Raw genomic sequence first — 12,296 nt, forward strand, 5'->3', positions numbered from 1 at the left:
ACACAAAGTGTACTGTTTAATAAACACACTTTTTAAATATATTATATAATTATTATTTATATTGTATTGCTTACCTGTATGTATGAATGCTGCCGTTGCGAAAACAATTCCACTTGTTGGATTAATAAAGTATATCTAGCTATCCATCTATCAAGAAAATCTAAAAAAATAGGCTTACATTCATGTTTGATGTGGCCAAATGACAAAAAATGTACTGATGACAAAAAATTTCCCCTTGGGGATTAATAAAGTATATATATATATATATATATATATATATATATATATATATATATATATATATATATATATATATATATATATATATATATATATTATATATTCATTCATTCATTCAAATATGTTCCACACATTTTCACCACCCGGTTTTTCTTCTCTCTTGTTTACGGTATTATCTTTCTCAGTTCTTCTTCTTATTGACAGAGTAGTTTGTACAGCATTCCAGTTTAATAATAATTTAGTATAGCTTATAGCCTAATTATTACTTTTGTGTTTACGTTTGGTAATAGGTATTCAATTAGGTGAAAAGTCCATTTTCAACTGCATCTCAATTAGATGGACATTGAGTAAAGATGATTGTGTTTGCTTTTGTGACTTGCAAAACAACAAACTGCTTCTCCTACCTCTGAACAGATTGTCAATTTAGGTGGATTTCAATGCAGAATGAATTTAATTCGATCGACAATACATAATTCGGGTCCCGCCCATTTCTACGCAATCCTTCCTTCTCATTGGCTGTGATAGCTCGGCCCCTCAGTTAGTCAACGCCCCCTTGCTGCCGCTCTCATCCACCTCGCAGGCGAGACTCAGCTCTTCTCGCCGACGGAAGGGCTCCCGGAAGACAGTCACCTGACGACGAAGGAAAACCCGGCCGGGGGATTTTCAGACAGGACGGACGTCATCGGTGTGCGACGAATCAAGGGGCTCACTATCATCCGTTAAAACTGACCAAAGCTATTGAAAAGGAAATAGGGAAGATTAAATTTGCCAAGTTTTTAAGTAACAGGTAACTGTTGATCTTTGCTACAGATCAAAGGCAAAGGGAGAAGATCCTCAAAGCGGAAACATTGAATGGAGAAAGGATCAGCAGTCATATTCCAGGGAGTGCTGCTAAACTGAGGGGTGTTATTCAGGATGTGCCACTGTCAATGTCAATAGATGAGATTATCCAGGAAGTGAAAGGAGGAAAGGTAGTGAAAGCTTCTAGACTGCAAATAAATCGAGATGGTAAGAAAACTGATAGCCTATCAGTGCTGATGGAGTTTGAAAAGGTCCTAGCCAAGAAAATAAGAATAGGATATATGAGCTATGATGTTAGAGAGTTTATTCCAGCTCCCTTAAGATGCTTCAAGTGCCAAAGAATGGGACATACGGCAGGGCAATGTAAGGGGAAGCAGCGATGTGCAAGATGTGGAGGCGAGCATGAATACGGAAAATGTGGCCAAAATGTAAAAATTAAATGCTGTAACTGTGGAGGTGAACACAGTGCTGCTTTTGGAGGATGCCCAATTCAAATGCAAGCAAAGGAAGTGCAGAAATATAAAATACTCAATCAGGTGTTCTATGCGGAAGCAGTTAAAAAGGTGAAGGAAAATGGAAAAGTTACACCCAGGGAAACAACCATGAAGGAAGCGGGGAAAAGACAACTCCCTGTGGACCTTCCCCCTGTCCCAATTCAGAGTCAAATAGAGTTGAATTCATGCATAACAGAGATAAATGAGGACACGCTAATTGTTGACAAAATGTGCTTTGTGGCCTTCATCTGTAAAACTATGAACTTGGCAATTCAACAAAAGAAAAAAAGTGATAGAATTAAGACAATTGTAGAGGCAGCTATAGAGATTCTTGGATCAAAGAAGCGAAGGCAGATGTGATTCATAAAATGTTAAATCCCCCCAACTACGATGTTCAGGGTGATTAACCTCCTAATGGTGTTGCAAATCCTACAATGGAATGCCAGAAGTTTAATAGCAAATGGGCAAGAGTTCAAGAAGGTGGTGGCTGATCTGAAAGATAGGCCAGATGTTATTTGCATTCAAGAAACTTGGCTAAAGCCACAATTGGACTTTGTAATTCCAGGGTACAGCTCTGTCAGATGTGATAGAACTGGGAAACAAGGTGGGGGGTGTGTAACATTTATTAAGGAGGCACTAGCATTTAGGAAGATTAATGTTCCAGAGCAGTATGAATGTGTTATGATAGAAGTATGGAGTCCCAGAGGAGATATCAAGGTGGTGAACTTTTATAATCCTTGTAAAAAGCTGTCTTTGGAAATGTTTCACGAGATATCAGGAAATGCTGGGAAAAGAGAAATTTGGTGTGGAGATTTTAATGCTCATAATACACTGTGGGGAAGTGAGTGCACGGATTTCAACGGAAGGGTAGTTGAAGAATTTATAGAGGAAAGAGCATTAATTTGTCTTAATGATGGAAGAGGCACTAGAGTAGATGTTACTCGAAATTCAGTATCCTGTTTAGATCTCACCTTAGTCTCAGGAAATATGAGTAAGTTTTGTGAATGGAATATAATGAATGACTCTAACATAGGGAGTGATCATTACCCAATATTATGCTCATTAAATTGTAGTATCTTTACACAGAAGGGTAATTCAACAGAAAGATGGTGTTTTCCTAAAGCTAATTGGGGAATATTTAAAGAATGTTGTAGGAAGGCATGTGAAGATATAACTATTGAAGGGGATGTGGACAGCTGCGCGGGAGTAGTGACCTCCATGATTATTGGTGCTGCATCAATATGCATTCCTAAGAGTAAGGGGAATGGGAAAAAGAAAATGGTCCCATGGTGGAATGTAAAAATGCCATTAAAGAAAGAAATCGTGCCTTCAGAAAGGTAAGAAGCCTCCTACCTCAACATAATTTGATCGACTATCAAAGAAAGAGAGCGATAGTTCGGAAAGTAATTAAGTCAGCCAAGAGGAATGCCTGGAGGAAATTCTACTCATCTATTGGAAGAGAAATACAGGTGCGTGATGTTTGGGCAATGATCAATAAAATGAGTGGGAAAAGGAAATCGGGTATAATCCCAGTTTTGATAGACGGAGAATATCGGGCAATTACAAATAAGGAGAAAGCTGCGTTATTGGGGAAGAAGTTTGCAAATGTTCACAGTGGAAGTCATTTATATGAGATGCACAGACAGAGAAAAGAAATGTTAGCAGTACATACAGACGTTAAAAAGAAAAAGGGTAGTGAAGGCACTCCTCTTGATATGGAGTTTACAATACAAGAGCTGAAAACAGCAATAGATGGAAGTGGGTATTCTGCACCAGGACAAGACCAATTATGCTATGCTATGTTTAAACAATTACCCGAGGAAACCTTCAAAATGGTGCTTAAACTGTTTTATATGATTTGGAGGGAAGGTGTAATGCCAAGCAGCTGGAAGAGTGCTTTGATTCTACCTTTTGGCAAACCTGGTAAAGACCTAGCTAATGCTGGCAATTACAGACCAATAGCGCTGACGTCGCACTTGTGCAAGTGGATGGAAAAGATCATCACGCGCAGATTAACTTACTTCTTAGAGCAAAGGGGCTTGCTTAATAAATCGCAGAATGGGTTTCGTAAAGGTAGATCAACAACTGACGCTTTAATAAAAGTTAGCAATGAGGCAGAGAAAGCAATAAATATGAAAGAGGTTATGGCGATAGTTTATTTTGATATAGAGAAAGCATACGACTCCATGTGGAGAGAGGGCCTGTTGATTAAAATGAATAAATTGGGTATTGGTGGAAGGATGTACAACTGGGTATTAGATTTTTTTGTCTAGCAGGGTATTCAAAGTAAAAGTTGGAGATGCTGTGTCAGATGAATTTAGTATTGTAAATGGGATCCCACAAGGGAGTGTCATTAGCCCTATTCTATTTAATATTATGATAAACGACATATTTTTGGATATTGGAAGAGATATGGGCTCCCTGCTGTATGCTGATGATGGGGCGGTATGGAAAAGAGGAAAGAATATTGGGTATGTGAGCAGTAGCATGCAAAAAGCTATAGATAAGGTTGAAAAGTGGTCATATGACTGGGGGTTTAAAATGTCAGTGGATAAGTCATGCTACATGCTATTCACCAGGAAAAGAAATGTAATCAATTTGAATCTTAAATTTTATGGACAAAGTATGGAGAGGGTAGCAGAGTTTAAATACTTAGGTTTGTGGTTTGATGGGAAATGTTTGTGGAGAACTCATATTAAGCACATTGAAACTAAATGCAAAAAGGTGATCAATGTTATGAGAGCAGTTTCTGGGCATGAATGGGGTGCAGATAAACAGTCACTACTGGATATATATAGGGCCATTATAAGATCAAGTATAGATTATGGGTGCATGGTGTATGGAGCAGCTGCTAAAAGCACACTTGAAATATTAGATAGAATTCAGTCCAGAGCTCTTAGACTATGCACGGGTGCAATTAAATCCACACCAAACATCGCACTTCTGGTGGAAGCGGACGAACTGCCATTAAAATTAAGACGAGCCAAACTAGCGTTGGCATATTAGGTGAAGCTTAAGGGTTCAGGAGAGGAACTTCCTGCAATCAATGTGCTGCAGGAATGTTGGGAATACACACACAATAAAGGGAAAGGGTTTGGGTGGAGCATCAACTCAGTAGCCAATGAGTTCGGATTAAATAAGTATGACTATGGTCCCAGTGTAACGTGGGGAAATGTTTCTCCGTGGATCTTACCAGCCAACAAGGTGGACTTATCACTCATAGAGCAAAGGAAAAAATGGGTGGGGAAAAACTGTGACATTGGACAGCAGACACAAGAATACATGAACAACACGTATTATAACTGTCTGCAAATATACACCGATGGGTCGAAAGACAATGGGAATGGTCACGTGGGTGCAGGGGTATTCATAACTGAATTTAATAGGGCTGTATGTAAAAGAATTAATGACAGACAGTCTGTCTTCACGGCAGAAGTTGCTGCTATAATCCTGGGGCTGCAATGGGTGGAAGAGGTCAGGCCGGAGAGAGTGGTTATCTGCTCAGATTCTGCAGCAGCGTTAAACAGCATTAAGTCCAAACGATCTATACGAGAGGACTTAGTGCTGGAAATATCTATGATAATGCTGAGACTCCAAAGGCTGGGTACTAGTGTGCATTTTTGCTGGGTTCCTGCTCATATAGGTGTGGAGGGAAATGAGAGTGCGGACAGGATCGCTAAAAAAGCTCTTAAACTCAAAAAGGAGGAAATCCTGAGTATTCCGTTTGGAAAAGGGGAAGCGAAAGCTGTTATTAGAGAGGCAGTGAGGGAATTATGGCAGAGGGAGTGGGACAACAACTGCAAAGGAAGGCACTATCACAACATACAAAAATCCATTAATGTTAAGTTTTTCAAAGGGAAGTGTCGGAGAGAGGAGGTAGTCATATCAAGGCTAAGATTGGGACACACAGGACTGAATGCAACTCTGTTTTTAAATGGCAAAAGTGGGAACAGATAAGTGTATTTTTTGTAATGAGACTGAGGATGTGGAGCATATTATCATGAAGTGTCGTAAATACAACTCTGAAAGGAAACTTTTGAAGGCAAAAATTTCTCAGCTGGGACGGAGGTGGAGTCTGGAGGGAGTTCTGGCAGCGAACCAGGTGGGTCATGAGGGTTATAGGGCTTTGTTGCGATTTGCCAAAGATACAGGACTAGGACGCAGGATTTAGGTATAAGTTTGTTTGGTTATTAAGTAGATGGGCTGTTAATGGATAGTATTTGGGTTTTGTTTTGTTGCTTTGAGGTGCTTTGTTGTTGTTGTTGATTTTATTTGTTTAGGTTCTATTTGCTTTGTTGGTTTGGTTTTGTTTCTTTGTTAGTTAGAACAGTTATTCCTGAATCTGCACACTCCGGTACAGTAGGTGGCGGTATGCACCTAGGCAAATTGGTTGCGATCCGCCAGTCAAATTTATAGAAGAAGAAGAAGCTCTTCTCGCCGAGAACACACACGTCAGGCGAAGATGGCGGCCTTCACTGTGGCCCTAAGAAGCGGCGGACTGATAAACGGGCTGAGGACGTCTTTCAGGAGTCTGGCGCCCGTGAAATATGGCGCAGTCCCTGCCGCAATGACGCCAACGAACCTACAACGGGGCTGCCGCTGGAGCTCCGTGAGCGTGAAGGAGAGGATCGACCACAAACGGAAGACAGCACTGTGCGGAGGAGGTCAAAACAGAATAGATGCACAACACAAAAAGGTGAAGGCCGACATAGTCTTCTATTCATGTCAGCCAATATTTAAGTTGGCATGTGTTGCGGCTTTTAATGCGTCAAAACGACACACTAAAAGCTGTTGTTGACGCTCAGCTCAAAGTCACTTTTTTAATTTATTCACACACTTTTAAATGACCTTTAAAAACAAACGTTCTTGCTCTGGTTAACTGTTACTCAGTGGCACTTGGGCTGCTCTGCAATGCCCTTTCTGGGGTCCAAGGTGACCGTCTCGTGACATACTATTAGGTTATGTGATTATATTTCAGTCTTCGGCACAAGTTATTAATGTATTAGTCTTAAAGCTGGTGCTCTGTTTTACTCAATGAAATCCGTGAATGTAGTAGTCAGTGAACCTAATTTATATAAGGAAGTGATAATCATAAGCCCTCAGTAGATTTATGGAATATAATAGGATATAACAATATTAAAAATGACCATTTTTGGGGGCTAATCCAGCAAGTTAAGTATCTGACAAATCAAGGTTGTAAAATCCTAGAAAAAAATCCAAATAGCAAGCAGCCCTCTGAATGATAAAACACCAGCCACGTATGGTGTCAAGGTGTTTGTTGTAACGTGCACACGTCGTGTTCTCACGTGTAGTAACGTGGTGTGTTGTGTGTTGCAGGGGAAGTTGACAGCCAGGGAGCGAGTGGAGCTTCTGCTGGACCCGGAGTCCTTCGTGGAGTCGGACATGTTCGTGGAGCATCGGTGCTCTGACTTCGGCATGGAGCAGGACAAGAACAAGGTGCACGCAGCTCAGCAGCGTCTCGCTACCGGAAAACAAGACGCTCTTTCTCCCTCTGGGGTTTGAAATAATTACATCTCCTAATATCTTTGTCTCTTTCTGTCGTAGTTCCCGGGCGACAGCGTCGTGACGGGCCGAGGCAGGATCAACGGCAGGCTGGTTTATGTATTCAGTCAGGTATAGCATGTCATTCATACTCCAGGGATTCAAGGGTCATTTATTGTCATTATGCAACACAGGGATGCACAACAAAATCCACCGTCCCACCGGAGTCCTGCGGTCCAACCGTCAAGTGCAGCTTGATCCTGGAAGATTGTCTCCGTGAAGATGTCCCTTATTTTTCGGCAACCGGCCGGCAGTAGGCTGGGAAGCGGAGTAGCCTGAGGTCCTTGCTGGGTTGACTTAGCTCCCATCTCGGCTCTCCTCCATCTCCTCCCCGGGGCAGTTAGAATACTGCGTCAGTGTCACATGTTTAATCGTCTTTGCCCTTTCGGTTTCCTTCAGGACTTCACGGTGTTCGGTGGCAGTCTGTCTGGAGCTCATGCACAGAAGATTTGTAAGGTAACAGCAACTATATAGCAATATGAGCAAAACAGTTTTTTTTTTCGTTCCTTCAGTAAATAATTCCTTGTCAACAATGAGAGTAAATGGATGTACATGGTTTAAATGTTCTGCACTCAGATTATGGACCAGGCCATGACTGTTGGAGCCCCGGTCATCGGGCTGAATGACTCTGGAGGAGCTAGGATCCAGGAGGGGGTGGAGTCTCTGGCTGGATATGCAGATATATTCCTGGTAGGGTAACTCGTTTACATAGATTAAAATCGTACTTATTCAGTTTCTTCGTCTTTGCACACGGCTGAATGTCCTCAATTCACTTGGCTGGAGTTATGGGGTTAAACAGACGCTAAAAACAAAACCTTTTCCTCCTTCAGAGGAATGTGATGGCTTCGGGAGTCGTACCTCAGATCTCCCTCATCATGGGCCCCTGTGCAGGAGGAGCTGTCTACTCCCCGGCCCTGACGGATTTTACCTTCATGGTTAAGGTAGAGGCTGCACAAATAAAGCTAAAACACTAATCCAATAATTAGTAATGATCTAATAATCAACATTTGCATACTTTTTAGCCACAGCAGATATCCAAAGTCAAATGTGTTAGTGCTTCTAAAATGTCAAATTCTGCAGATTATAGCTAATTGTGGACACAAAAATTTCAGTATGGTAACACATGCTGAATTACGGAGTTATCTTTCTGGGATTGTATTCCCACTCACATTAGCCGGAAAACCTGTGTGTGTCTAGGACACATCGTACCTGTTCATCACAGGACCCGATGTTGTGAAGTCCGTCACCAACGAAGATGTGACTCAAGAGGAGCTCGGCGGAGCCAAAACACACACCACCGTGTCTGGTTAGTTTGCCCGAAAACGCTTTCATCACTCATTTGGCATTGTCGAGGAGTCTAGGGTGCTGTTGAACACAATATTTCAACCTAAAACCTTGTTCTCAGGAGTGGCTCACCATGCGTTTGAGGATGATGTCGAGGCCTTGCTCAACGTGCGAGAGTTCTTCAACTTCCTGCCGCTGAGCAATCAGGATCCCGCTCCTATCCGGGAGTGCCACGACCGCAGGTAACCATTCACCTCGACCTCCAAAACAATGCGCTATTAATGGGAGAATATCTTTGTTTTTCAACTCACGTCTGATATGTTGTCCCCTTTGTAGCGATCGTCTGGTACACTCGTTGGACACAATCGTGCCCCTTGAGACGACCAAAGCCTATGACATGCTGGACATCGTTCAAGCAGTAAGCACACACACACTTAAATGCGTGCAGCTGCATCTTATTTAGTGTCTGCAAGTAATAAAGGGTTTCCTCTCTTTTCATTGTATCTGTTTAGACGGTGGACGAGAGCGACTTCTTTGAGATCATGCCCAACTACGCCAAAAACATTGTGGTGGGCTTTGCCCGCATGAACGGACGCACTGTAGGCATTGTGGGTAATCAGCCCAAAGTGGCTTCTGGTGAGTAAAATAATAATTGAAGGGCCAAAAGTAAGAGGCAATCAGAAGGGATGAATAATCAACAATAGGTCATTTTATTCTGTATTTTTCCACTTTTAAAATTATTTACGCAGAAAAACCAAGTCCCCCAAAAGAGCATGTCGGGAATAAATTACTTAATAAATAATCTACTTGTGTGTTTTTGTTTCAATATCGGTCTTGTTTGTTCACCAGGTTGTTTGGACATCAACTCCTCAGTGAAGGGAGCCCGCTTCGTACGCTTCTGTGACGCTTTCAATATTCCCATCATCACCTTTGTGGATGTGCCGGGCTTCCTGCCAGGTATTCTTTAAAAAAAATCTCACCGTGCATTATACTGTACACTAGCTACATTTTAAGATATAGCTGCAAGCTCAGGGAGAGATACAGTAATAGTGAACACACCATAAATACACACTGAAAGCCAATAACCGAGTTACTTAACATGGAAGCAGACATTCTCCTTACATTGAAATGTAGCTACCGTCATATGACATACGCACTCAGTATAACTGTTGTGATGGTGGTCAACAGGTACCGCTCAGGAGTACGGAGGCATCATCAGACATGGAGCCAAGCTGCTGTATGCCTTCGCAGAAGCCACTGTCCCGAAAATAACCATCATCACCAGAAAGGTGTGTGAGTGAGTGAGAGAACACACAACATGAGATGAGAAATGATGGAAGTCAAAGTGAAGCGTTGGCCCGAACGGCAAAGACCACCTGTAGCTCTTCACCTGAGCGGTGCATTAATGAGACATGTGTGTTTGTGTACGCCAGGCTTACGGGGGAGCCTACGACGTGATGAGCTCCAAACATTTGAGAGGAGACGTGAACTACGCCTGGCCCACGGCAGAGGTCGCGGTCATGGGTGCCAAGGTACAAACACACTAGTTCTGTCTGTCGCTTTCTGATAGTGTGCATGCAGGTCGACCATCACATTTGTTGTGCCAGAGGGGCTTTTGCAAAAGCTCCTTGGAAGAGTTTCTGGTAACTCTGACCTGCTTGCAAAGACCCAGCTGCTAGCCCACCTTGGCCACACTTTCATCCGATGACGGGACCTGGACTAACCGCAGTAGGCTCACAAGATGATGGTTTCTTTCTCTCAGGGTGCTGTCCAGATTATTTTCAGAGGAAAGGAGAACCAGGCAGAGGCAGAGGCCGAATACGTGGAGAAGTTCGCCAACCCTTTCCCAGCCGCTCTCAGAGGTGAACTTTGCCTCGCTTTCTTCAAAGCACTCAAATATCATGCATATTTGCTTCAGTTTCTGACCAGTCAGCTGGTTTTGTTTCAGGTTTCGTGGATGACATCATCGAGCCGTCGACCACTCGCAAGAGGATCTGCAGAGATCTGGAGGTGCTGGCCAGCAAGAAGCAGCTGAATCCCTGGAAGAAGCACGCCAACATTCCCCTGTGAAACAACTGTGTCTCAAAAGGCACTCGTCGTGGGATCTGACCTCGTAATGACCACTTGGGTTGCCCGCCAAGCACCATTCGAGCAGCCCCACGATGTGTTTTTTTTTAACTATAAACTTTGTCAGAACAGCATCCTCAAACATTCTTAGCACATCCATCTGTAAGACCACCGACATGCACACATCTCACAGCACTTAAAGAGGACAATAGTGAAGAGACACATTTGAGGTAACTGCTGTGTCAGTAGTGGCCATATTGGTCCCTTTGACTCTCGGGACACTTTGAGAACCAGGTTGGATCTGAACTGTCAACACGATGGTATGAGTGGAAATGCTAACATGCTGTACTCTGTTGCCACTTCCAGGGTTTCCAGAGTCGTATGCACTGTATTCAAGGTTTGTGGTGTACATTATGACACTTTCAGATGCATGTCCATTTAGGTCAAGAAGAAGTCCTCCTGACGCTGTGCCTTTCTTCTGCCGTTTGTAAAATAAATCATGAACTCAATACCATGTGTGTTTTCTCACTTACTACTTTTATCAATGTGATACTTTAAGTATTTTTTATTTGAGCAATACGTGCTGTGTAATTCCCACTATTAGTTTAAGTATAAAAGCAAGTTTTCTGGATCTCTTTAGTGGACGAAAACATTTTCACCATTCAAACTGCACCTGAAACGTCTCACTCTCGTTCTTTTGCACTTTGAACTGGGAAGATACTAATCTCTTACAATGAGGGCCCTGATAACCTAGGGCAGTGGTTCTCAAATGTGGGTACATGAGATTTTTTTAATTTATATATATGAAATGAGCATCCATTCAAAAATCCTTTTAAAATGTTTTATTTAATAAATATTCAATCAAATATAAGTGTAAGTTCATAAACTGAATTGTATATATTCTATATTAAATCTGGCACAGTGCTGTGTATTACATCTTTCTTTCAACCAAAAATGCTTTGCGCTGGTCAGGGGGTCCTCGGCTGAAAACAATATCTCACAGGTACATCACTGAAAAAAGGTTGAGAACCACTGACCTAGGGAACTGCCAAACGTCAACGTGGATGAGAGACGTTCAGAATATCCCGGAAAGTACGAACGCCTGCAGTTCCACGGCAACTGAGCGAACTCGACCTGCTGAGGAGGGTCATGGGAGAACAAGTGAACCTGTAGCTGAGGCTGTTTGGTCAAACGTTTCTTTAAATCGCTGCACACAAACACGGGTCCATCAATCGATTACAGATTTTATTTTATTAAAAAGAATTTAGGTTCACAGAAAAAGAAAAAAAACAGGCTTTTAGAGTTTTTTCGGGCAACTGATGTCAACTGCACTGCAGAAAAGATCCAATTGTCTCTGATATTTACAGGAGGACTGCCAAGCCAGCCGAGGGAGAAAGGAACATGATTGATTGAGCGACAAAAGGGTGAACAACGACATGGCGAGAAAACATTAAAAAAACATATTCAAACTAATCTGTCAGACATAGAAATCCACCACTGCACTGGATTTGAACAATGAGAACAACAAATCTTAAACTTCTTGGATCAGTTAACACTGAAGGCGGGCGTAAAAACGTAACATGACTTGTTGACCTGTAACGTGAACAAACCTAACGGACACTCTGCCATAATACTGAACCTCTGAAACCGTTACAATCAGACCCGACAGCGCTTAAAAACTGGCATCCCACAGCAACAATCTGAGCTGGGTTACCATTAGATATGAGTTACATGTGAAAGGAAGGGGCGGGGGGGGGCTGGAATATACTGTAAGTATGTAGGCCACAATTTGGCAACAAAGGAGATACATATTCAAGAAAAAGCTGTACAAACATCAGACAAAAACAA

General features: G+C 42.3%; 1 protein-coding gene across 1 annotated transcript; it reads left to right on the top strand.

Annotated features, from left to right (window-relative positions):
* Nucleotides 1-5,997: 5,997 nt before the first annotated feature.
* On the top strand, nt 5,998-10,951 carry pccb (propionyl-CoA carboxylase subunit beta; the record flags this gene model as incomplete). Its single annotated transcript, XM_079219224.1, has 15 exons — nt 5,998-6,231; nt 6,873-6,992; nt 7,101-7,169; nt 7,497-7,553; nt 7,674-7,787; nt 7,928-8,038; nt 8,295-8,403; nt 8,503-8,623; nt 8,718-8,799; nt 8,894-9,017; nt 9,231-9,338; nt 9,570-9,670; nt 9,815-9,913; nt 10,144-10,243; nt 10,330-10,951. The coding sequence occupies 15 exons, from the start codon at nt 5,998-6,000 to the stop codon at nt 10,449-10,451; spliced, it is 1,671 nt and encodes a 556-aa protein (XP_079075350.1). The 3' UTR covers nt 10,452-10,951.
* Nucleotides 10,952-12,296: the final 1,345 nt, after the last annotated feature.

This window comes from Taurulus bubalis (assembly GCF_910589615.1).
Source record: "Taurulus bubalis genome assembly, chromosome: 1".
In the NCBI taxonomy this organism is placed as follows: domain Eukaryota; kingdom Metazoa; phylum Chordata; class Actinopteri; order Perciformes; family Cottidae; genus Taurulus; species Taurulus bubalis.